Consider the following 27,413-nt stretch of genomic DNA (forward strand, 5'->3'; position numbering starts at 1 on the left):
AACCATGCAACCTCACAATGTCATTTTTATAGTCACTTTGCAGAGCAGAATGGCACCTCGTAAATTGGGAGCTCAACCCTTGGACCTAAATTCTCCAGACTTTTACATCTCTTTTACATTGTAACTCCATTGGTAGTTACACTGCCATAAATCTGTTGCCATGGAGTGGAAAACTGGTCCTTCTGTGTTTACAGAAAAGATGAGAAAGTTGTGTTAACTTAAGCACAATTGTATCTGTGTTAACAGAGGGGAATTTCTTTGCCATTGGCAAGCTAAAGCGATATGACACTGTTTTAAACCTGAACAAATCTATTCTGTGCCTTGACCTATGGTGGGTAGAGCAGAATAGTGGAGGTTACACACTCTTCCCTCCACTGCCTGGATGATTTTATCTTTTAACAAATTTAATAATTGGAATTGCTTCAAGCTATAATCCTAAAATACGGGTTTTCTGTGCAGCTGCTGTGGCTGGAGTACTAGTGCTATTTCTACTCATTTTCTCCCAAGGACTCTGTAAGAATGACAGTGGATGTGGATGCTGGGTGGATTGTGTGTGGAAGGCAGGGGATAGTGATCAGTTTTAATGACAACAGTAACACAGGACACTTCCTAGGGACTGTTATAACGAGTGGCTGTGGTTAATAAACGGCCCCTTGGCTTCACTTCAGGATGTCATCTCTCTCTTAGCAGATTGTTAATCCCCAAGAAATGCCCTGTGCTTGTACTGTTACTACTCAAATGTATTACACTACAATGACTGCTGATTATAATTTTTTGTTTTACACTTGCTAATCTGATATCAATGTGATATGTTTTTCTTTTCTAATTCTCTCCGTATTCTTTCCTTGGGACATTGAAAGGTGTGAAAGAGTGCTGGTTTTAGCAGTGTTATTATTTGCTTAGTCGGCCCTTTTTGTCTCGGATTGCTAGCAGAACAAAAAAATACAGTTTAAAATTAAATCTATTTACTTGTGCCTCTTGGTTTATTTTTTTTTTTTTTTTTGTAGGCTTTTTCATCAGGCCTTTTTATAAGATGATGCTAGGGAAACAAATAACGCTGAAAGACATGGAGTCAGTGGTAAGTGAACACTTAAAAATTATTAGTGTTAAGAGAGACAAGGTGGGTGAGGAAATATCTGTTATTGGATCAACTTCTGTTGGTGAAAGAGACAAGCTTTTGCACTCCACAGAGCTCTTCTTCAGGTCTGGCTCTTTGAGCTCAAAAGTTCTGTCTCTTTCACCAACAGCAACTGGTCCAATAAAAAATATTACCTCACCTACCTTGTCGCTCTCATATTCTGGGGCCAAAACAGCTACAAGAACACTGCAAATAACTTCTTAGTGTTGTCAGTTACATGAGTTTCTTCTCTGGGGAAATTATAAAAGCTAATACTTCTAATAAACTACATGGTGACAAACAAAGTTAGAGCAGTGAGAACTTGGGGAACATTTCTTATTTTTTAGTAGAGGTACTTTTGTGTCTGCCAAGAGATTTTAGGGGTAATGCAATTAAAATTATGGGGAAAAATAGGTCAATTAGAAAAACAACTTGAGGTGCTTTTTTGTTTTCTTAATTATGCTGTAGACTTTCTGCTTTTTCCTTTTCCTTCCCAAACTAAGCAGAACAATGGGCAGGCGATATAGAACCACAGAAAAGTAAGGCTGAAAGGGACCTTGAGAGGCCATCAAGTCCAGTCCCCTGTGATGAAGCCAGATCAAATAAATCTAGACCAGCCCTGACAGATTTTAGTCCCACCTGTTCAGAAAAACCTCCAGTAATGGGGATTCCACAGCCACCTTTGGCAGCCTGTTCTACAGCTTAACTCAGTGGTCCCCAACCTTTTTCGTCTGGCGGGTGCCAGATGATGAGCCACGGAGGACCGTGGCGGCGCACAAGCATCCGCTGAAATGCCGCCGACAAACGGCAACATCAATAGGCGTCGCTGCCGAGATGCCGCCAACAAGCAGCGTCATCCAGAGGCGTCACCATCGAAATGCCGCCGAAAATTAGCGGCATTTCAGCCGCGACGCCTCTGGATGATGCCGCTTGTTGGCGGCATTTCGGCAGATGCTCGTCCGCCGGCCAGTACGCGGGCGCATTTAGACGCCCCGGCAGGCGCCATGGCGCCCGCGGGCACCGCGTTGGGGACCCCTGGCTTAACTACTCTTATAGTTAGAAAGATTTTCCTAATATCTCATCTATATCTCCCTTGCTTCAGATTAAGCCCATTACTACTTGACCTATCTTCAGTAGACATGGAGGGCAATTGGTCACGATCCTCTTAACATTTTTAAAGACTGTTATCAGGTCTCTCCTCGCTTGTCTTTTTTCAAAACGAAACATGCACATTTTTTGTTGTCCTTTCCTCATCGGTCATGTTTCCTAAGCCTTTTTATCATTTTTGTTGCTCTTTTCTGGGCTTTAGGCAGTTTATCCCCATCTTTCATAAAGAGTGGCACCAGGAATTGGACACAATACTCTAGCTGAGGTCTAACCCCAGTGATGACTAGAGCAGGACAATTACATCTGTGACTTACATTATTACTGAGGGAATTCTGTGCCAAAAAAATAAAAATTCTGCAAAATTTTGCATAATGTCAATAAATGTGTGGAGGATCTAGCATGGCAGTGGGGAGCACAGGCCGCAGAGGTGGGAGATCACTCTGCAAGGCCCCGCCGCCCTCCCCCGACACAGACTCAGGGGTGAGGCTGCACCAGACCTTGACAAAGCGCAATGGCTGGGCCTGTCCCAGAAACACCCCAGGGCCCTGCCCCTCCACACCAGGTGCACCAAGATAGTAAGTGAGAGGGACAGAATCTCAAATGCACGCCCAGCTCTGGCCCCCGATCCAGGTATGGAAAGGCAAGCTCAGCGTGGCAGGATCCAAGTATGTAGGGGATTGGGGGGGGGAATCCAGGTGTGGGGTGAGAGGATTATGTGGGGCAATCTAGGTGTGAGCAACACAGTGGGGGGTCCAGGTACGGGGGGAGAGGCCTGGGTGCAGCTGGTTGGGGTTCAGTGGGGTGGGAGTCCAGGTGTGGGGGCCTCATAGGGTGGTCCAGGTGCAGGAGGGGTGGGGCTCAGTGGAGTGGGGGTTCAAGTGTGGGGAGCTCGGTGGGGGAGGGGTCTGGGTACAGGGAAGGGGGTCCGGATGCTGGGGATGAGGCTTGGTGGGGGGTTCTGGGTGCAGGAGGGTGCGGCTCAGCAGGGGGCGTCTGGGTATGGGGGGGTCTGGATGCCTGAGGGTTGGTGGATGGGAGAGCAGCTCCTCATACAGTGACTCCTCCCTCCACGGCTGAGGAGAAGTGGGGGGCAGGAAGCTGGGGGGAGAGGTGCAGAGCTTCCTGCAGCCATGGGAGGTTTCTGGGGGTGGGTCTTGACCCAGCCCCAGCTGCTCCTTGAAGGGGAAGAGTAAGTTCTGTCCTCCCCTGCCGCCAGCCCAGCCAGGACTAGCCGCTGAGCCCGGCGCAGAGTAGGAGCCACCAGCTGGGGTGTTCCCAGCCCCACACACCCATCCCCACCCCCGCAGTGATTTACCTGCTCTGTTGAGATTGAAAAATTCCAAATTTCACCTCTGTTCCATAACTAGGTATAAGTGGTTTCTATTAAACCAATAGAATGATACTGTTGTTTTTCTACTTTTACTGACTTTTTAGGGTCATTCTAGTTCTCCCCCAGAGCCATCTTGTGAGAACCAAAGACACTTCTTTTCTTCCTCTTTCAGCGTCCTCTTCCGTTCCCTCAGTCGTGGGGTTCAGGATCTCAGGGTGGGGTTCAAGGTCTTGATAATCACCCTACGTCATTTCTGTTGTTCTTGCAACCAGATGTAAAACTGATGCTGCCTAATACTTAGTTCTACAATAACTCTTCTTGGTCTTCTCAACAATTTGTTCAGTGGGAGAGGAGCAAGATGCAGTTGATCTTTGTTGGAGTCTAGAGTGTCACTGGTATTTTTCTGCTAGTGACAAATTACAGTGAATTCACTGCTTTAAAAATGCTGTTCAGCTGTTTGATCCATGCTCCTTCTCCCACTGTCTTTGTCATACTCACTAGAGTTTGGCTTATCACTTGTTCAATTAAAAATAAATGAATAAACTCTATTCTGACCTGATTCTTAGTTAATAAACTTTTCACTTACTTTTTTTTGCTTCTTGTAATTGGAAACCTTAATTTTTGATCACCTTTGCTGGTGCTGTTTTCGCTATTTGTTGTTTTGTTTTTCTCTCCTGTTGGCTCACTCTTTAATTGTAAATCTAATAGAAGTTGAAGACATGAGCCATCCAGGGAAATAGTGGGAATCTGGTAGTTGGTGGATTTTTTTCAACTCAATAAAGCAACTTAATAAGTTGGTAACAACTTTGCCTTGGAATGAAATGATACTACTGGGCTATTACAGACCATTTTAATTTGATTTATTTTTGTATAAGTAACACAGTCATGAGTGTGAACATAGAAAATATGGTATTCAGGAATAATGTAAATTAATAATGCAAACTATCTGATTTCCACTTTATTATAGCTGTACCAAAATGAAAAGGAAGACTGTACAATCAGATAAGAAATGTGAGAGATTGCAATCCATTTTAATTATTTCTAGAGCTCTAATTTCAGATTATTGGTTTTTATATTTATAGAATATAGCACGTGATGTCAAGTAAACAATAATGTACGCATTTTCAAAGAGTGCTTACTTGTAACCTGTTCTGTTACTACAGGATAGTGAATATTATAACTCTTTGAAATGGATCCTGGAAAATGACCCTACGGAGCTGGATCTCATGTTTTGCATAGATGAGGAAAACTTTGGACAGGTATGTATCGGTTACTAAAAAAGAAAACAAAGAATTCAAACTTATCTTTCCTTCTTCTTTACTTGTCAGTTACTGCCAGACATTCACTAATGCTGGGCAGTATTTGTGATTTGGGAACATAATCCGAACTTTCAAGTGTTAATGGTCAGTACTGCCAACTGCCATGCAGGGCTCAGATTCTGGACTTCTTTCTCCAGGGGTCAGCTAAGACTATGGGAAAGTTCCATAAGTAAGTTCGTTCATGCCCAGTGGCCAGGAGGCCACTAAATAGCAATCCTCTCAGTGAGGTGAACTACAAACAGTATGGGAAGCAGTGGTATGCGCAAGCTTCCCCAACACTGTGCTAGAAAAGTTCCTCAGCTTTTGATCTGGAGGGACCACCTCCGGGGTGAGAGAGTAGGTGTCTTCATGCCCGATGCAGACTTTGGCCTCTGCGATCAGACTGCCAGTTAAGGTGCCAAGTGAAGATGGGGTTTGTTTTTTTTTGTTTGTTTTTACTATATAGACACTACTGAAAATGAACTAGGTCAAAAACAACCAACTTATTAATGGGGGAGCTGGTAGCAAATGCTATTTTTACGTTGCCTAACACTCTCCATTATAATAAAAGATTCTTGTGACATTTTTTGTGGAAGCTCTTGCACCGCCTCTGTTTGCAGCAGGCCTTTGATATTTGCAGGGGGACCCACCCTGAGGCTACCAAGGTGCCTTTTCTTTGTCCCATGAAATTCTGTTAAGCCTTTGCTGAGAAACTGTTAAAAATCACGGGGGGAGGGATAGCTCAGTGGTTTGAGCATTGGCCTGCTAAACCAAGGGTTGTAAGTTCAATCCTTGAGGGGGCCATTTAAGGATCTGGGGCAAAAATCTGTCTGGGGATTGGTCCTGCTTTGAGCAGGGGGTTGGACTAGATGACCTCCTGAGGTCCCTTCCAACCCTGATATTCTATGATCGCTATTTCCTGTCTCTCACTTACATTTGTCAGGAAAACTCTGGCAGCCTGCCAAAGTAACTAAACACCACAAATGTTCTAAGGCAGTGGTCCCCAAACTTTTCAGTCACGCTCTCCCCTCTCCACCTCCTGGAGCTGGGGGGGAAGTATGGACAGGGGTAACAGGGCCAAGGCTGGGGCCACAGCTGCAGGAGGGTCTGGGGTTGGGGCCGAGAACGAAGCCACAGCCAGGGGTCAAGGCTGGCACCGGGAGTGGAGCCGAGGCTGGGGCCAGGAACAGAGCCATGGCCGGCCCACAGCCTATTCCCACCTCTCCTTCCCCTTGGGGTACCACAAAGGCCAGAGCTCCCCCAGGGGTGCAGATGGCTGGAGAGAGACTCAGGCCAGGGTCCTCCCAGCTACCCCCTGCATCCCATATAACCTCTGGGAGAGCCACATAAGGCAGGAACTTCCTCAACTCTTGGGTGGTGGGGGAAGAGAGATACAGGCCAGATTGGGCATTCATTTTTTCTCCCCCCCCCCCCCCCACCTTTTCCCCCACCTGACTATCCCCAGTCCCACCATCTGGCCAGCAGTCCATCTCTCTTAGGTGCCTCTCCTGGGGCCAGCCAGTAGATTTGCTCTCTCTATGTCATTTGGGAGTGGTGGAGGGGTGGCGTTGCCTGATGTGCTTCTTGTCACCTCCTTTCTGCAATGGTAGAATTGAAAACATTCCCCTTCCTTCTGGTCTACTACTTTCCCTTCTCAGCTTTGAGACTGATAGATTCCCCACATTAATACAGAGAAATCCCCCAAGGAGTATTTCCAGTCTTATTGCAGTAGACTGGGGTTAGGAATGGTAAATTAGGAATTTTAAAAGGAAGGATACTTCTTGCTTCCCCAAAAAGGTGTAAATGGAAGCAGGTGATTGGTAAGGGAGTATGGGACCTGTTATGGGAATGAGGAATCACAGCTCAGCCACAGACTGAATGAAACTCACAACTAGACAAAATGTGTACAGCTCCTCTTGCAGCAAATTAAAAGCCTTTAGAAGGTAGCGTACGTGTTAGATGATACAATAGCCTAAATTTTCTCCAAGTTGATTTCACTGTATTGCACTGAAGTGCTCTGAGGAACTAGCATCCTGGAGAATCTCTTTGTGTAAGTGACTGAATGAAATTCTTAAGGAAGTTGTGTATACCAGAGAGGGAGACATCTTTGCTTCCTGAATTTGCTATTGTCCTTGATGTTTTTATTCTACATACATAGCCCAAAAATATGCAAGAAGTGAAGAACAATAATAGAATTTCAAACATCTGTTCTTTCTCCTTTAAAAAACAACAGGGGGAGGATTTTGATAGTTCTTACTAACAAGGCAGGAAATCCATGGGGTGGCTATTATCAATATGTAAAGTGCTGGGGAGCCTCCTTTCAATAACAGAAAATGAAAGGACCTGTGCTACATTCAGAGCCCATAATGGCTCTGAGATATTGTTTGTCGTTGTCTAAATGTGATGTAGCTTCTGGTGATGGGAAAGAAACAAGCAACAAAATCCTGCCTCGTCTTGGATGCCATTATTTGTGTCTGAGATCTGAATATCTTTATCCCCTTTGACCAGGAGACTAAAGCTGTTCTTTTATTTGTGATTTTCTTTTGTTGTCTTCTCTGATCTTCAGTTATTGCATAGCTGGGAGTCTCTGTGCTTTGTGTATGTGTCTGTCCCATATTGATGATAGTTTTTATCAAATCTCTCTTTTCCCTCCGCACCGTTTTACTAGGTACTTAGTTTATTGTTGTGTCCCCAGTTACTGGGGACTTCTGAAATGAAAATGCTGAGAGTGAAATACAAGGTTGTACCTAATATGGGCTAGATTCACTTCATGGGTTCCACCAGTAGAACTAGACTTCAGGATTGGGCAGTAGAAATTGCCAGGAGCAGAATAGTAGTTTAAAGTCAACCAGTGCCTTTCATCCTAGACCAAGTGCACATCCTGCACTGCAGGAGTGAATCAAAGCTCATGTTTGCACTGTAGGTGTAGTCACACATTCTGACTAAAGACCTAGAGTCCAGTTCCAGCATAATGTGAACTCGGACTAATACTTTAGAGGGTCTCTCAGGGACTTGTTTGGCTGTTCCCAAGTGTTGGTCAGGAGTCTGGAGAGACTAGCCTGAAGACATTGTATTCACCTTCATGACAAATATGCTGTTTTTATTTTTTTCCTTTGCAGCTGCTGCTAAGGGGCATATGTTGTTTGACAGCTCGTCTTGTGCTCAATCTGCCATTCCATTCTTTAATTAAAAGATCCCATTTTCTGGCTTATGCCGTGCTCATCCGGAGTATTTTTTGTTGAACTCCTGCTTGTCAATTTTATTTTCCTCAGATCATTGTTTGCATCTATTTTAGTTTACTGTAAATTTTGGCATTTCTTGTTTTAAAGGATCTACCAATGAGTAAGTGGCAAACAAATACAGTAAATGGCTTTCAGTCTTACTCCTTTTTTCCCCGTCTAGGTTACCTCACTTTCTAGCAGAACTATATAATCATCAGAAACTTTCTTTAGAATTCTGTCCTTGTGGTTTTTGTGCTTAACAAAATCTTCTAACAACTCTGCCTGCTTTGTGGTGGTGCCCTTTTTCAAATCAAAGTTTCTCTGGTTATTATGGTGTCTGCTAACTTTAAAATTCTTCAAAATATTTGTCTAGATCTTCAGATAGCTGTTCCGCATTTTGCCGAAACTGTAACATGTTCATTATCCAAATGACTCTGACCTAGTGTTCTGATCATGTCCCTCCTGCTAAACAATTCAGTATTAATCAACCACTAAAGGAGATTTCATTTGTAGTGGGTGGCTCAGATCTGCATAGATGTCAGGGGCACCCTCTGGCCGTGGCACCACCTCAAATGGGAGGCTCCATTGAAAAGAGCATACAGCCTGGGCTGTGTTTTCCTCACCTAAGCTCCACAGGGAATGATGTGTGTCATCTACCAGTCAGATTTCACCCTTTTAGCAACCCCAGTCTTGTGAAATAACCCCCCCATACAGAATCTGGAGAAGGGGAGATGGAGCCATGGAAGTGAATGATCTCCCCTTTTCTGCATGGGAAGAGAGGACATTTGTGAATGGAGAAGGAAGGAGAATGACCCAGACTCTGGTGTGGTAGTGGGCAGTTCAGGAGGTGTAGAGGGTAAAAGTGCCACCTTTATAGCCCCCAATCCTGTTTCCTCCACAGACTGGACTAGTCCCTAGCATAAGTTAAAGCAACCCATGTCTGTCTTCTGTCTTGCTGCCATGGCCCCAGCGCTCATTTTCTTTTACCCCTGGACACTTCTCCCAGTACTACCCAGGGGTTTACCCATGCTGGAGAAATACTACCCCAGCCAGTTAAGTTGACACTGTAGCAGCTTTGTGTTGCTGGAACCATAGCAGGCTTGCTGTCCCAGGTGTTGTGAGGTGGTAATCCAAAAATTGCTTCACAGTCAATCTGTGTTCTTGACTCAACAAACTCTCTTTTCCCTATTGAGCATTGTTAATTTAATTCTTTACTAGTTGAATAGTAAACACAAAATGCAGCCCTGCCTCCTCACTTAATAATGAAATACAATGCATAATTCAAGCTCATAAATGACCATACCGCAATCTGTCCTAATGATGCCAGCTTTAAATATGAAACATCTCGACACTCAGTATAAAAGCCTCATTAGCTATTTTAACATATTAGTTACTTTTTAACATACATTGAAAACTATAGAGAGCTTATGAATTAGAAAATAGTTTAACAGATACTTATGTAATAACTCTCTTCTAATGAACTTTTAACACACTATTCAAAGATAGTAGATCTTAAAGATATATTTCCTGAAATAATTCCATGTTTTGTTTTTGTTTGTTTTTGTCTTTTAAAATACAGACATATCAAGTCGATTTGAAGCCAAATGGGTCAGAAATCATGGTAACAAATGAAAACAAAAGGGAATATATTGAGTATGTATATACTTTTTTGTATTAATTTAAAAGTCTAACAAACCACAATAGCATGCTTTTTGGAACTTAACCTGCTAAGATATTACAGTGTGTAGCATAAACTCTACAGACAACTGATCATTAAGTAGAAAAATCCTTTTTACTAACATGACTTGTCTGAGTATTAGTGTTTTGCTGGTTTGAATTTTATCATTTTTATTCACTGTAGAAAGTACAACCAAGATTAATCAACCCAATTCATGGAATGTATTAAAAGCTATCTGGATGTTTTGGCAGGTAGTACTTTCAAGACTCGGTATCTATCCATTCTGGGTTTTGCCATTATTAATACTAGACTTTAGGGTATAAATTCTAAACCAAAAGAAAGTCCAGATCTAAACACTACCATCTGAAGTCAAATTTACTGTGGATGGAAATGGATATTAGACTAGATAGCCTATCCAATTAAGATACAATAAGCAAACAGTAAAGCTCTAATTAATCTATTAACAAGCACGCATAAACAAAACTCTTTTTACTTACGTAGTATTTTATAACTTTTTGTTCAGCATTCTGGTCATGATTCAGCAAGATGCGTGAGAGTTAGGCACATGCTTAAGTAACATATTGAATTGGAACCTGTAAAATGAATAGTTGCTACTTTTTTACTTTATATTGTTTGCAGTTTTCCAGTGTACTGAGTGACTCTCATGGGAAAAGCATTAGAAATTCTATTTTCTTCTCTGTTTTTATGAATTCTTTTCTGTTGCTGCTCTTCATATCTAAAATATATCTACAAGCCTAATTGTTTTTACTTGATTCAAGGCATGTTATTTTTCCTGACTATTGTGTTTGCAGATGCATAAAATTAGGTGCCATAAACATTTATTTTCTCTTGCTTCTTAATACTGAGCAGTAAAGAAAAGCTCCTTGAAAATCTAGGGCTATGTTGTGAAAGTTTGCACAACTGAATTCTGCTTGCACCAAGGTTCTTCCTGTGTTGACTCACATATTCAAGTTATTCTCAGAGATGTGGAACGGGTAGCTTTTACTTGTACACTTCCTCATTTCCTGGTTGTACATTCATTATATGGAAATAATTAGCATATCTGAAAAAATCCTTTCATAAAATTCCACAGGGATTCCCCCCACTCCTCCCAGAACATAGAAATAATTTGTATTCTCCGTTACACTAACAATACTCAAGCTATTATGTATGAAAATATAAACTACACCTTCGTCTTCCTCACCTTCTCTACCCACAAAAAAATAAAGCATACAAACCAATAGCTGCTCACAAGCCTGCCTGATAACTAAAATGTACCTCTTAAACAAACCCTATATTAATTATATGTTCACAATAATCAAGAGTGTGTGCTTGTGAATGTAGGGAAGGAATGAGGAAGGAATTGGAATTATAAAGTGTTATTCAAAAAGACACAAAATGTTAATGCAGAAGTGATTTAGTATTGTAACACAAGCAGCATAAATGCTTGAGTTTCTGTACACCTTGGTGGCAGTGTAGATTGTTTAAATATAGTAGTGACTATTGTTTGCAGATTATTTAAATCATTTTACAGTCCTTCCTAGGGGATGCTGAGGCTCAGTATTCTTATAAAATCAAAAAACAAACAAAAAGCCCTTCCCAAAAACTGAATTCCTTGTTTTATCACAGGTGGATGTATCAGTGCTATTGTCTGTAGATATAATTTCTGCATAAATTCATTTAATCTGTAGAAAATTGTTAGACGTTCCAAACTCTCATTCTTTTGGTCCTAAATCACACTCAGATGAATTCTATTTTAATGAATTGTTTGAATCTTCCTAAACACTCTTATAAAAATACTACAGTGTTCTAAAGTAATAATCCATCAGTACAATGTATACCTTCTCTTGACCACTCATATAGTTAAATGCAGTAGTAATTTTTATCATGGGACGACGGTATGCAATCATAATAGTAATACAGATTTCAGCCACAAAACAAGTAGCACTAGAAAGTTTATAATGGAAATTCAGGCTGTAGGCAAACCTTTCCGAAGTTTTGCTTTTTAATTGAATTAATGGGATGACTTACTATCCCAAATTCACTTTATATGTGTAAAACATACAAGCTAAGACTTTTAAAAGTGGGTGCCTGAAGTTAGGACCTTAAGTCCATATTTAAGTATGTGGGAACTCCTGGGTGTTTCAGTGCTTTTGAAAGACAGACTATTTCTTCAGGTGCCTAAAAAATAAGGATAAATAATAATCTTAGAGTCTACCTTGAAGGCCCCATTTTTTTAAAAACTTAAGAGTTTTCTAGGCTATTTCAATCAGAGACCAAGTTGTTTCACCATGTTCTGCTTAAAATAAATTTAATCTCCATAGGAACAAAAAGATTAATTTCATTTAACTTCTGCACTTTTACTGCAAACCTCCTAATGATGTGGAAGGGTCATATCTAAAGATTTTTAAACATATGTCCAAAGCCATTTAAATGTAGGCTATTCTTTGGGATTACTTTTTTTTATGCTCATTAGTGGGTTTTTTTTCTCACCACCTCATGTCTTCTCATGGAAATTTGAGCAGTTAATGAAGAGATGCACATATTCACATGCTCAGTAGACATCCAAACTCAAGCATAAATTGGAGGCATTTTTCCCTTCGTTTGCTCTGTTTATTTTATATCAGTGCTTGATGAATGATTACTGAAGCTATAAATGAGAAACTGAAAACATTAGAATAGGTGAGATCATTAAACATTCTGTTTATATCTTCTAATGAAAGTGTTTTTGTTTTTTTTTATCTGCTATAGCTTAGTCATCCAGTGGAGGTTTGTAAACAGAGTTCAGAAACAAATGAACGCTTTCTTGGAGGTAAGCTTCATTAGTTGTTTTCTGCCAAATAATCTTCTCAATTTATTGTGGTCGATCAAGATTCATCTTTTTTGCATGGACTTGTCAGGCCTAAAAGTTATGGATGGGAAATCTTGCAGTATCCCAAAATTCTAGTGTTTAGAAAAAATCAGTAATATCCTGAAAACATTTTTATGGCTCCTCTCCTGTCATATTCATTCTCTGTCAACTTAAAAGATTTTCAAGGCTTTAAAATTAAGCAACATGAACTTCTAACTGATGATCCTAACATTACCTTTCTATTGTGACCACAACTATAGTCCATTCTCAAAACCCTTCTTTTCCTCCCTAGCCAGCAGTGATTACTTCTGTGCCATGCTGCCCTGCAACCATGGATCCTGGAACCCAGCGATCCACAGATCCTACCTTTAATTCTCCCTTGTGTGTTTCAAATTTCATTGCAGTTCTGTCCATTGCTGCACATTTTTCAGGCTCTGGCTTCTAGAAGATTACAAGGATTGCTACTGCAGAGTGTCTGGCTTCAGTCAGTTCCTCCCTCCCATTAATTCACTAACTAGAATAATTTCATTCTTAGTCTTATGGAAACCACATAGTGGTTTGGGTTGTAGAAGATGACAGAAATTCTACTCACCATAGGCCTGTTGAACTGAAAAATCCTTGTCTTAAAAAATAAATAAATAAAATCTCCATGCCACAATATAATATTCACCATCTGGTATGGAAGTGATGTTCATGTTGAGGAAGTTTGCTCTAAAATTAAGAAATGTCAGCCAAATGAAAACCAGATACTATAAATCTATTTTTGAGAAGACATTAGTTTTGTTTTGTTTTCTTTCAGGGATTCACAGAACTCCTTCCTATAGACTTGATTAAAATTTTTGATGAAAATGAGTTGGAGGTTAGTAGCTTTACATGACTTTGTTTTGTGGACAGTAGATCAGTACTGCATATTATTCTTAGAAATGCTAGATTCTGGAGTGAATGCTGTATGAATGGATTTGAAGGACCGGGTAGATTTTTCTCTCTAATTATTTGGTCTAGTTGAATGTGTGTTTTATATCATCATGATCTAGGGTGGAGAGAGGTGCTTTTCATTAAATCGGGGGGGGGGGGGGGGAAACAAACATGTTCGCACAGATTGAGCTAGGTTCTTAAGCATGTTCAGAACTTGCTGATTCAGCGACAGATGTGGTCCCTGTCTCATTGAGTGTACATACTAATTACATTCATCTTAGTGGAGTGCACAGGTCAACATTCTCCAGGAACTCTACTACAGATAGGAGAGCTTCCCTTTGTATTTGTATAAGCACTGCCTACCAGTTTAAAAGGAGACAGCGGAGGGAGGGGTTAACACTGTTTTGTGTAGGTATTGTGTTTTCCTTTATGCACCATTTTCTATTAACATCTTAACAATTACATCCATACTTAGTTATTAATGTGTGGCCTTGGCGATGTTGATGTTAACGACTGGAGACAACATACAATCTACAAGAATGGTTACTGCCCAAATCATCCTGTCATCCAGTGGTACTGGAAGGTAATACTATTTACCCCACTCTTCTCATGATCCTTCTATTTCTGAGATGAATGCTGCACTGTATGATGTACATTTTGGTGTGAAGTCTGGGTTTTTTCTCCATGAAAACACCAAACAGTATCTTCTACACACACCGGATAATAACTACCATTCTTCTTTTGTTGGTTGACAGAGTTCAACATATTCGTTAATGATCTGGAAAAGGGGGTGAACAGTAAAGTGGCAACGTTTGCAGATGATACACAATTATTCAAGATAGTTAAGTCCAAAGCAGACTGCTTGTACTGTCACCCTGTTTAGCAGGTCTGAGTGTGTGTGGTTTTTTGTTTTTATCCTTTTTGTGCTCTGTCCTCTTCTACTGCTTGAAATGATTTCTTTCCAATGTTGATGATATATTTGTATACTGTCATTGTGTCTCCCTGTGATCATTACTTAGCCTAGCTAACACACTTAGTTCTCTTAATATTTCCTTGATAACGAAGAGTACAGTCGCATCATAGACATGTAGAGAGGGGCTATTTCCTCTTCCCCTGATTTGATGCCTCTGCACATACAGCCCAAAGTCACACTTTGTTTGTCTTTGTTTTGTTCATCACATAGCGAGCTTGGCTCTAATTGGCTATCAGCTGCCACATCTGTTTCTTTCCATGCTGCTTTCTTTCAGCACTGATTCTTCCTCCCAATTTAAATCATCCTAAGGTTAGCCTTGTTGTAGCACACCCCTCCCCCCAAAAGCCCTTTGTATAGACATGAGCACTTCAATTTTACTGTTATGCTTTTTGCGCATAATGTTTCAAGAATGTCTCCTTTTTGACCCTCTCCCTCCGCTCTCCCAATCTAGTTTCCCTTTCACGTGTTGCTCTGATGTGCGTAGCAGCATAGGGAGCTAACCCACGAAACTGGTTTGATTTTGCATCTTCAGCAGTTTATGCGGTCATTTTGATTCTCTCAGATCTTGTTCTTTGCCTCATTCATTAATTTTTCACTTCAAGATACACCTGTACTTGCTAAATATTGAGCTGTTTTGTCAGGGAGGCAGGCGTGTTAGCTTAAATAAATGTGAGCACTTGTGCCTACTTGGGTAGAACATAAAGCATGAAAAATAAATCTGGAGCTATATGTTTTGCTGGATAAGGACATTGAGATGTGTTTGCCGTCAGTAAAAGCGGTAGGCTGAAGATATATCAATGCCACCCTGCTCTTTACATACATCCAGTGGCTAAAATAGCCATAATATACAGGTGTATAACCCCCATATCAAAACAATACCTTAGGGAATAATTTGATGTAAAACATAGAATTTCTCTGTGATCTGACTACAGCAAATTTAGCACATCCAGTTAAGTGAATCTAATCAAATTATATCGTAGAAGATAGTAGCAAGGAATTGCATTATACAGTTTTAAGGAATCTCTGTCATTTGCTTTTCTGTGACTTCTGTTCGGAAGATTCATTTCACACACTTTGCTTGCTGCAGCGGTTTATATATGTCAGTCTTCTTTAAGTGATTGTGCAGGGACCTATGGTGGGATGTAATTGTGCACAACACATCTTGAAGAACAACAGTTATTGTACTACTCCAGGGGAATTCTGCACCACTACGCAATGCAGAATTTTGCAGAAATTAATGTTGGGCACACAGAACTTCCTTTTTTCCCATAGAATAGGCTACAGAGATGTTGGCTGCCACTAGGGGCCGCTGGACCTGGCAGAGCCCAGCTCGCAAATAGAAGACAAGGCTAGGCGGGAGAGGGAGGGAACTGGAGGGTTCCCAGCAGCTGCAGTTCCCAGCATGCTCTGAAGGAAGGAGGCGGCGCACACGAAACTCTGTGCAAGCCCAAGACCCAGAATCAAGCTGTTTCTCCCTCTGGATCCCTGGGGGGGAGGGGTTGACGGTGTCTGGGCCAGGGGGGGCCCCCCCAGATGGGCTCTGGGGGGAAGAAGGGGGCAGAGAGGCAGGAACTGGGTTGTCGTAGGGGTTTAACTTTCTGCTCCTGGAGGAGATTTTGTGTGTGTCTGTATTATTACAGACATACTTGCTGACAGGTATTTTGAAATAAATTACCAAAATAATTGAAACTGGAGTGATTATATAGTGTTATTTTGACAAATAAAATTTTCAGAATTTTAAAATATTGTGTGCAGAATTTTTAATTTTTTGGTGCAGAATTCCCCCAGGAGTATTTTACAGGTAAGTAACTATTTTTACTGATTGTACCAAAAGGAAAGTCCACTCATCCAAAATACTGAAGTAACGTGTACTACTCCCAACTGCTGCCAAAGCACTGGGCTGTTTTGGGCTAATGGCAGTTGAGAGAAGAGTCTCTTTCTCTAAGATTAGAAAGGCTGATATCACGCCAGCAAAAGAAAATACTGTAAGACTCTCCAACCTTTGAAGTTATCTATCTAGTTCTTGTGCTACAATACAAATGAATTTTTTTTGAAATCCACCTGATGCCTGCACACACTGTTGTATCATGTGATACAGCCTGCTGACTCTCTCTGTTTATGACTAGGCTGTCTTACTGATGGACGCTGAAAAGCGTATCCGGTTGTTGCAGTTTGTTACTGGGACATCACGAGTGCCTATGAATGGATTTGCTGAACTTTATGGTGAGTTAAAAATTGAAGGTACTTAAGGATGTTTAGCACTAAAAACTCTTTATTTTTGCTCTTTGAAATGGGTTGGACCAATTCTGAGTAGGATAATGGGCCAGCAAGACAACCTATGCACGACAGGGTTATTACAAGATGAAAGTTTTCACTCCAGTGTCCGTTGAATTGCTCCTTCCCAACCTAGAAAACCTATGGAGGCTTTATGACAGCAGCTGTGGAGGGCACGTTCTTGCTCTCTGCAAGAATAACCTTGATAGGGTAAAGGGTGCGTACATATGGCTGCTGCTGTGCAGATTGGAAGCCCACAAGTACATCGCTGTTGCAGTGTTAATGTATACTTATTTTGTGGCATTATATACACTGCATCTAAAATTAACTGTATGGAATAATGAGTAGACAGTATTTATAAATATAGGGCCAGATACTTAGCTTCTTTAACTTGTACTTTCACGTCAGTGCAGTCTACCAATTATACAAGCTGAGGATTTAGCCTATAATTTTGCAAACATTTAATTTTGAGTTATAGCATTTAAGTAGTCTATCTAAAATCCAGTGCTTAAACTATACTTGTGGGGATTTTTTACTCTTTGTCCAGGTTCAAATGGTCCTCAGCTGTTTACAATAGAGCAATGGGGAAGTCCTGAAAAATTGCCCAGAGCTCACACATGGTGAGTAATGAAAACATAAAATTAAGGAGTTTATGGATTGTTACACTGCCAAGAAAGGATGGATACTGGTGACCAAATTTGACAGGAACATACTCTATCTTAGGATCATGCCTTTGTGCTATAGAGACAGTTTTCTATAAAATGGGATAATCTCCAACCTTGTGTATTCACTGCCACAGTTCTAAACATTCACGGAGTTTAGAATTATCTGCTCTCAAACTGCAGCCGGCATGAAACCGACAAAATTCCAGGAACTAGCCAGCTCAACTTCGGTCTGTTATAACTACTTCTCTTAGTTTCCAAAAGGTTCTTTGTTTAATCCTGTCCTTCAACACATTAAAAGCTGATCTATGTTAGAAAACTAATAGGTGCAAACCCCTAATGTCGATGCACTTAAGCCACTTTAAATCATACATACTTTTATTTCGGTAAAGAATTTCTGTTCTATATGACGGTGATCCAGTTGTCCCTTAAAGTTGGGAGATAGTTCTCTTGGGCTATAGCTGATATGTTTTAATGTATTTGTTGCACAGAAGGGATTCTACTTGAAAGCTTTTTCACCTTATTTCAAGCAATTGCTTCTCCTGTACAGCAGCTGTTAATTTTCTATCAAATTTGAAGGAACCCATTAGTCTGCAAATTGCCTTAAGCACTTGGCAATTAAACCAGTGTGCTAATGAGATGGAAGTGTCTTCTATAACAGTTTTAATCCCTTCTGCTAGAAGACTTTTTTGTGTCTCTAATATAATTTACCTTTTTCAAATGGATAAGGGCTTAATCCTGCAAGGTACAGAGCAGTGGGACCTGATCCACCACATCACTTGAAGCACATGACTAAGTGTTTTGCTGTATTGGGGTCAGAGCACTCGACACTTTTGATGATCAACCCCCAAGACCCACATTTTTGCCATATCATTATTATGCTGGGTGAATCTTCTGCCTGGATCACTTTCCTCTCATCATAAAAATACTAGTTTTAAATTAATATGAAAACACTTGTAGGTGTTGGTATCCTAAAGTTTGCTCTGTCGCTTGATAGAAATGGTGAGATTTGAACAATACAGAATAGTGCATGGGGCTGTTTACAGTGAAAGGTAGATTGTACAGAGAGGGGGACAGTGCTTCTGAGTGGCAGGAGGAAAGGAAGAAAAGTGCCTCGCATTAGAAGTACATTACTATTTTGTCCCTTGTTTCATATGTCTTACAGAATTACTACCCCTTCCTCTCTGTCTGAGAAACTAATGAATGGAAACAAATACGTGACATGGGAAAGAGAGACTGGCAATTGTACAAATAGAATCTACTTCAAAAATCTCTTGTTCCCTTCCTCCCTCTCTCCCCCAACCAGTCCTACTTTTGCAGGCAGCTTTTACTCTCATCACTACATGCCTGGGTTCAGTTTCAGTGAATGACTTTTATTCTCTTCCTTGGAAAGTGGATAGAATGAGCTCTGTGAAAATCTGAGAGCCAACAAAGCACAACCACAGGGGAAAAAAATGTGCACAGGAGCAGCTGGTTCCATAAGCTCCATCTGCCCCTGCCTTGTCAGACAATTCACTGAAAAGCGGAGGCCTCAGCCCAATTGACTTAATTTAAGTTAGCCAGACACATCCATAAAACTCAGATGACAGGCACTGAGAATCTGTGAAGCAAAAAAAGAACCAAAAGATTAATTATTGTGAATGTTTTCCATGTATGGAAGCCCTATAAAATAAATGGGGCTTAAATTCTTTGGTGTACTATAGAAAATAAAACTTATAGCATTTAATAGTAATCACCTTTCCATAGGTTTTTGAACCATCCTACAGAATTCTATAGCAGGAGGCTGAACTTACTTACAGAACAATTTCTGTTATCTATTAAATTATCAAGGATGTTTTCAAAGAGCCTTCTCTCTGTTTTTTGTTGCTGTTCCCACTCCCCTAGAGGGAAAATGAGCATCTGACCTTTAAATTCAGTGCATCTCTGTTGAGTCTTTGGAACTGATACAACTCTGTCTGAAGCCGGGTTTCGTATAGAAAGAAACCATTAAAAATATATTATTTTTTCTCTTCCAAGTAGATCTGAACAATTTTCCACTCTCAGGTCTGAATGGGAAGAAAGGGCTGGTTATCTGTGGATACCAACTTCAGAGCAACCAAAGTTATTAGCAGGGGCACAAGAGCTTAGGAGAAAAAGGAAATATGTAGCTGGTTCCATTTAGACAATAGGATAACACACCCCTGATGAAGCCTCCAAATTATTTGACCTCCGTATACTTTTTATTACTTTAAGTTGATTATCAAATGATACTTTTTCCCCCTTCAATTTCAGCTTTAATCGCCTTGACTTACCTCCTTATGAATCTTTTGAAGATTTACGAGAGAAGCTTCTTATGGCAGTTGAAAATGCTCAAGGATTTGAAGGAGTGGATTAAAACAGCTACTTTTTTTTCCATCGAGCAAGTTCTGCTTGAACTGTTGAATTTGCCTAATGGACATTAACAAGTGACAATGGCAGAACAGTTGCACAATGTTGGTTCATGGAGCAAACTCTTCTACAGTGCAGTTGCCTAAATTCAGAAATTTGAACTACAACCTGTGGATAACATTTCTGATATTTCCACAGTAAATCACCAACTGGTTGACATGTACTCTAATTACATTTCAGCAAGACTTGTTCTATTTATGTTGTGCCTCTGTAGGCAAAGCCCTTAATAAATATTTTACATACTTTCTAATGACAATGAATGGAATTAATCACTTTACAGGTATAGTATTACAACTCATGTTTACTTTTTAAATGATTTAGACATTTTCAGATTTTATTTCATCACAATTAAAAATGTCATCTACTTGGAAAAATGAGCATTTTTTCTTATCTTAATTTCATACCAGACTTGATGCCAGTGGCATTTTTACTTTCAAAATGCATTTTGAGCCTTGTCCCCCCCAACCTATTAGAAAAGCTGGAGTAACTGATGTGAGAAATTTTCTGCAGATGGAATATATTAATGGCAAATCTAAAAGCTTTTCATTGAGCACATTAACATTTTCTGTACCCAGAAGAAAAAGTACAGATTGGATGTTACATTTTTGTATAAATCAATAGAATAGTTACAAGCTGAGAGAGGATCGTAACATAGCATGCCAAATCTCACGGTCAATAAAGAAATCACCTCATTATTCCTTGGTAATATTTGTGTACTATAAAACATTTTGGGATAGGGTTGGCATTATCGTTATAGGAAAAAATGCTTAACCCTGTTATTAACTTTGTACAGTGATTCTTTTACTATCCTTTCCTCTTTACTATTTGCAATGGAGGCAACCTGGCACTGCTTGATTTGGAACTGTGGAAACCAGATCTGTTTTGTCTCCTATTTGTATGCATTTGCTAATGATACCTAAAGAACAAGGTTTGGTTTTTTTGTTTGTTTCCAACTGCACCAACTCTAAAGGCACTTTATGTAACACATGGAGGTCATATCTGTTTTTTATCATAAACATTAATGTGATTATATTCCTTCTCACTGCACATGTCTTTCGGGTGCAATATCTATCAATTGTGAATTTGGCTGCTGCTGCTGCTGTATAAAAACCAGATGTAGTGCTGGGCCTGCAGACATGTTCTCACCAATTGTTTTTGTGATTTTTTTATTCAATCACAAAGATTTATTTAATATATACAGTTATCTAATCAATTTTGTTACCTATGACATGTTGCATGCTTAAACTATAATGCCTGAGTTGTATCTGTTGTGTGATAGATTAAAGGCAAAAGAGAAGACTTGCATTTGATCCATTGAAGTTAAATGGTTAACATAGTAGTAGGGTAGGTTTGAGGGTATGCAGTCAGCAATTTGATTATGTTCAGCTTTGTGAGTTTTTGTCCATCTACGAAACACACTTTGCTGTTTTTTCTAAGAACCCGACTAATACTTATTCACAAGCAAGATGACAGAGTGCAAGAATATCTGAAACAATTTCACCCCTTATTGCCAAGAACTGAGGTTTTTTTTTAATTTTATTTTAATTTTTTTTTTTTTTGGCACATGCAATCCGCTACCAGCAATGCGTTCGGCAGCAGTTGCAGGCAGGGAGTGTAATAAGTATTAACTCTAGCCATGAGAGCTAATTTAGCAAAACTCATCAAAGCTAATAACATTCAGCAAATGCTAATTTGTCAAACTTTGCCTGGCTTGGGATGCAGCCTCAGTTTGCTCACAAAAGTTTGAAGAGTCAATAGGTGCATGAAGAAGTTTTGAACCTTCTCATTTGAATGTAGATTAAGGTTAATTCCCTTTCTATATTAATTTTATTTTCAGACATTCCTTTTTTTCCATCTGGTGAGCTGAAAATCTAGACATGAGAATGAAGTGGGCTAGATCTGAATAGATGTAAAACACTATATTGATAGCCTCTTACGCTTTTAGAGAGTGGGATCTGATCTTTCTAACGTGTATCTACATGCCAAACTTCTGTAGCTAGAACATGGAATTGCCTTTAAAAATCTGTCATACTCCACGTCAGTTTTGTTTTTAAAAAAACAATGTCTTAACTGGAAGAGTTTTTGTATGTTTGGAGGCAACATTTTGCTTCAGTGCCATGTAACAGAACCTTATTCCAAGGACTGCTATGAAGTTTGCGCTATAGACTTGAAATATAAACTAACGCTTGTGTAATAAGGGAAAGTGTAGTCTAGCAGTTAGGCTGGGGGAATTGGGAGTCAGGACTTGGGTTAAATTCCCAACTCTGCCATCACTCTCATTGTGACTCCTTGGTTGAGTCATTTAAATTCTGTGCCTGTTTCCCCATCTGCAAAATGGGCTTCAGATCTGTGTGTAAAGATGAAAGGCTCTGTATAACTTCACAAGATGAAACAATAGAGCATAACTTTTTAAGACCAGGCTTTTAGAAAATTAGGCTAACGTCTTTTCAGATCCACTTACACATAAACTAAGAATAGAAACTCCAAAAGACTTCAGTATACATTACTGTATTGAGGTAAATTCCTGCCAAGGAGAAAATTTTGTATTTTTAATCACTGAAAGTACTCAGTGTTGGAAAATAAGTACAAGAAATGTTTCTCAAAAAATATCCCCCAGCCCCTTAGCGTCCAGAAAACTTAAACCTTACTGTAGAAGTGAGTCTGTCCCTTTTCGTCAGGGTCTCTAAGAGATCCAAAGTTGGTATTCCAAATCCCGGCTATTGCCAAGGTAAATTTATAATGTGAAAAGTTAATTGTTCGGCTAACCCCTTTATTGCACAAAGTCTTACGTGTTGCATATTAGAAGTTCTTTTTCGTTCGCTCACAGGCAGTTCCTGAGCAGCACAATCCTTGAATTTTAGCCACCAGTGAAGTTGTTTTGATGTAGCTGCACTGGTGCAAGCCTCTAGTGTAAATGCACTGCACCAGTGCAAAGCAGATGTTGCACTAAGGTAGCTTACCTTAGTGGCTAAAAACCCTACTGTAGAAATACCCCTTGTGTCAGCCAAAAGGCTTTACCACCTGTGGAATCTGTTCTTTAAACCCAGAGAATTGTCTTCAGTTTTGCGAATGACTTGTGTGAGGTCCAGGTACATAGTGTGTGCTTCAGCAAAACAGCACCTATAAAGGAGTTTGATTCTATTCTACAGATTACTTTGTAACTAAGAACTGTATATGTTGAAGCTGTTTTTGCATTGACTATTAGGATATAAAGTAGATTTCTTGGAGTTTCTGTTCTAATGCACTGAACCTCTTAGAAGTTCTTCTGGAATTCCTGACACTGTATTTGAAGGACTCTTTCTCGGGAAAGGTGGCTAAATGTCTCTTATTTATTAAACCTTAATTAATGAGGAAATTGCTCCATTTGGACTTGTGCTCTAACTTGGTGCCTTTCTTTAATATTCAAATACTGTATTCACATTCATTCACCTTGACTATGTATGGATAGTTCACCCCCTTAATCATAAAACAGATACTTTTGTAGAATTTGTATTTTTAAAAAGATTCTAAATGGCCAAATTATTGTAATTTCTTGCTCACATCAAGTCTTTTATATCTCTGGCTCTCTTGTAAGGCAGGTCAGTTACGTATCGTAATTCCCGCGTTTATTCCTAGTTGATGGAAACTCATTATGACTGGACCTAATTTCTTCCTGAAAATTTATCTTCCTTTTGTCTTGCCACTGAAGTTAACCAAAAAAAAAAGAAAAGCGAATTTGTTATTTCACTCAATTTTATTTTTATCCTAGAGAAGACATCCCTATCTCTGAATTTCTCATGCAGGGAGGGCAAGCTGCGTGCTCTCTTGTAATATTTTCTGACAAACCAGCAGAGGATGCTGCTCTACAGACTAACCAGTATCTCATTTCCTCCCTCCCCCCCAAAAATCTCCACTATCCCAAAAGACATCCACTACCTCTGTTATGTGATTAGCCTTTACTGACTGGGGATCGAGACTGCAGAGTTCGGTATCATACTTGCAAATCTCACTTCTGAGATATTGAATCTGTTCATATACTTTTGAGTGAAACCCTGGCCTTGATGAGGTCAATAGCAAAACTCCTACTGACTTCAGTGGGGCCTGGATTTTACCCTTTGTGTTCTGGAATTTATAACGGGGAGGAATAAGTGACACGTTTGGACCACTTTTTCAAATATATATAAATAAGTACAGTATACCCAACTATATACAAAATTGAATTTTTAATAGGTAAGATGAAAAAGAAAAAGCCCTTATAATTACCAGAGTGGACATTTTACAAGCATGAGGGTGGTTTTTAATAGCAAAAGTCTTTTCTTTTGCTTGTATGGAATTTTGGAAAAAAACTCTCTTCCGACATCTGTTAGACGTTGCACTAAAAAGCGATACATGTTTGAAATGCATGGGAAAATTGTTTTGCTAAAACCTGGAATCTAACCCATATTAATGTTACATATCCCTCAGGTCTGTCATACTGCACACATAACATTACATTCATATCACATGACCACCCCCACAAACCATATTTAATCACATGCCTCTATATTTCTAAGCCATCTGGATTTTCTTACGTTGCTCTTTCATTTAGAATGTCATGTTTTCCTCTTTCAGTTAACGTCCATGTAGCTTTTGTTCTTTTTTACCACTATATATACATATATAAACACAGTGTGTACCCACATACAGTAGTACATATATGTAATGCATTTTTATATGTCTTTAATCAATTCTGTGTTCAGGATTGGCTTCTAAAGAGGATTGTGAGCAGTTTGTCTCCAATGCAGCTTTAGCAAAGCCATGCCACAGTGAATACGTTATGATTCTCGGAACCCAAATAAAACCACTAGAAGGTGATTTTGCTATGCTCTGTGTTTGTGAACTTATGACCTTTATTCAAATTTAAACCTGAAATGACTACTTCCAAAGGTGAAAAATAGTTTCAAACATTCCAGATGAAATTCACGATCTTTCGTAACTTTTTATTGTAAAACGCCTCAGAATATGAGGCTATTTAAAATTATACTAAAACTACATTAAAATTGATTTAAAAAAAAACAAACTGAAAACTACTATTTATAAATAATGCTCATTTTCACAATCAAAATAGCTTTAAAGTACGGTTGGATTTGATACACAGTGGAAAATGTTTTTTGTTTTTGTTTAAGGACAAAATCATTTTTTCCATTTATTTTCTTAAGAGAAGTGAAGGAAATTGTAGTTTGTTTTCCTGACAGCAAAAGATCAATGTGACAAAATGAAGTTGTTGTAATGAAATGATGCAACTTGTTAAATATTTAATAAAGAATTATGGACGCTGGAACATTTTATACTTCAAATACACGGTCTGTCTAATTGAAAACTTGCTGTATTGTGTTAAAAGGGTTGTAACGTCCAGTAAAATTCGGGGGGAGGGAAGATGCAGGGAAGTAAACGATGGTAATCAGAGCACCTATGTACAATGTATCTGAAGCATTACTACCATCCAGGTACTGCACCTTTTTTCTTGATAATTACTACTTGACAGTTGTTGACTTGCACAATTAATGCATGGTTAGTATGCAGACAATAGACTGTTTTACACATTCTTTTGAAGGAAAGCCATGGTATTAAATACAGAATCTCCTTCCCCCCCACACACATCTCCCTACCCCTAACTCATGCACCAATGTTAAGCTGTTTTTAATACCAAAAAGTAACTTTTGTTAAAATTATTTCAGCAGATGCAAGATGCAAACTGATTCAAAGTAAGCCCTTCTGTTTTTATATTATTCAACTTTCAGGAGTTACTTACAAGCTTTATTTTATGATTCAACATACCTACAGCAAGTATATATTTTTAAATCCTGCATCTGTGAACAATCTTTACAAATCTTCCCACTGTAACTATTCAAATATAGGTTTTGAACAAGAACACAAAAATGTGAACATTAAATGCAATTAAGTGTGCTGCTTTTATCTCATACATATACTACCAAGTTCCTAAACATCTATAAAAGGAAACTTACTATATGCACTTTAAATAGAGCGTGCTAACTTATCTTAGAACATGGATTAAAAAGAGAGATGTCTTAATTTAACAACCAAGCCTATATTAGTGCTATGTAGCTCATCCTCTTTTGTACCATGTGTTTCAGTGCCACAATTCAAACTCGAAATACAGCAGTACTAAGTAACTAAATTCTTGGCCACTAACCGTAACATAGATGCTGTGCATTACAGTCGCCAAACAGGAAAGGCTGGAAGCTTGGGCAGGGATGTTCTTTCTTCTGTGTTTGTACTGCGCCTAGCACAAGGCTCCTAGGTAGTGCAGTAAATACAAAGAAACACTATCAGAGAAATCAGACCTCTTGGTTCAAGCAAGTCACACTTCTGACTCAGCAGACGACTTTGGAAATACCGTACCTTCCTCCACAACCATTAGACTCTCTGTCCCCAGTACTGATGAGCAAGGTAGGAGGCGTAATAACCAGAAAGGGAGATGTATATATGCTCAGTAGGAAGTTAGTATTTAAAACTAAGGGTACGTCTTCACTATCCGCCGTATCGGCGGGTAGTAATCGATTTATCCGGGATCGATATATTGCGTCTCATTAAGACACGATATATCGATCCCCGAACGTGCTCACCGTCGACTCCGGAACTCCACCAGAGCGAGCGGTGGTAGCGCAGTCGATGGGGGAGCCGCGGCCGTCGATCCCGCACCGTCTGGACCCCAGGTAATTCGATCCAAGATACTTCGACTTCAGCTACGCTATTCGCATTCGTATCTTGGATCGATCCCCGCTCCCCCCCCCAGTGTAGACCAGCCCTAAGAATAATGTGAGGTTGGGGCTCCCTTAAACAGTCCTATTGCTGCCCTGAACTTTACTTCAGATAGGTGCAGAGGCCGCTCAAGAAAATCTGCCACCCAAGGCAAAACTTCAGTGTACCAGTCCCTCCCATCACCTAGAACAGAGGTTCTCAACTGGGTGGGTGTATGCATTGGGCTTTCTAGGGGAGAATGGCAAGCCTTCTGATGGTTCAGTGGTTATAGTAAAAGGGGGGGGTAGGGTCCAAGCACCAGGTCTAGTACCATGAAGGTTTGGCCTGACCGCACTGCCACCCCAGGCAGAATCAGCCACCCTAGGCAGCTGCCTTGTTAGCTTATAGCAGAGCCTGTCAGCCGAGTCTGGAGCATGTATTTGACTTACACCAACAATGCAATTAGCTGCCCTGTGACCTTCTATCATACCTTCCAATTAACCACAGCTGAGGGATCGCACAGACGGTGCAATTCCGTTGTCGGCTCAGGCTAATGCTTGTTTATGTATCATTGTCCAGGGGCTGGAGGAGAGTCTTGGGAAAAGAATGACAACAGGCAGAAACATGACATTGCCCCACCATCTTCCAGAAACACTGCAAGTCACCTGCAACAAATACCTGATGGCTATCAGTGACTGGAAACCTTTGCCATTACGTTCCTGTGGGGTGTATCATTGAACATACCAAGTGATCATTTAAAGATACTGAACACCATTTAAGGACTTAACCCTTCAGGATTCTGAATAGATATTTTCCTTGATGAGTTGCTTGAACATACCG

General features: G+C 39.9%; 1 protein-coding gene across 7 annotated transcripts in view; it reads left to right on the forward strand.

Annotated features, from left to right (window-relative positions):
• NEDD4L (NEDD4 like E3 ubiquitin protein ligase) overlaps positions 1–25,144 on the forward strand; it is a 336,647-nt gene extending 311,503 nt beyond the window's left edge. For all 7 annotated transcript variants that reach the window (XM_024217469.3, XM_024217470.3, XM_024217471.3 and 4 more), the window contains 9 exons: positions 1,008–1,078; positions 4,718–4,813; positions 9,653–9,726; positions 12,503–12,563; positions 13,402–13,461; positions 13,993–14,100; positions 16,617–16,713; positions 17,312–17,384; positions 19,698–25,144. In XM_024217469.3, the coding sequence (XP_024073237.2) occupies positions 1,008–1,078; positions 4,718–4,813; positions 9,653–9,726; positions 12,503–12,563; positions 13,402–13,461; positions 13,993–14,100; positions 16,617–16,713; positions 17,312–17,384; positions 19,698–19,800 (743 nt within the window). In that variant the 3' untranslated portion in view covers positions 19,801–25,144. The remainder of the gene's footprint in view (positions 1–1,007; positions 1,079–4,717; positions 4,814–9,652; positions 9,727–12,502; positions 12,564–13,401; positions 13,462–13,992; positions 14,101–16,616; positions 16,714–17,311; positions 17,385–19,697) is intronic.
• Positions 25,145–27,413: the final 2,269 nt, after the last annotated feature.

Source organism: Terrapene carolina, unplaced genomic scaffold (assembly GCF_002925995.2).
Source record: "Terrapene carolina triunguis isolate 2854851 unplaced genomic scaffold, T_m_triunguis-2.0 Scaffold69, whole genome shotgun sequence".
NCBI lineage: Eukaryota > Metazoa > Chordata > Testudines > Emydidae > Terrapene > Terrapene triunguis.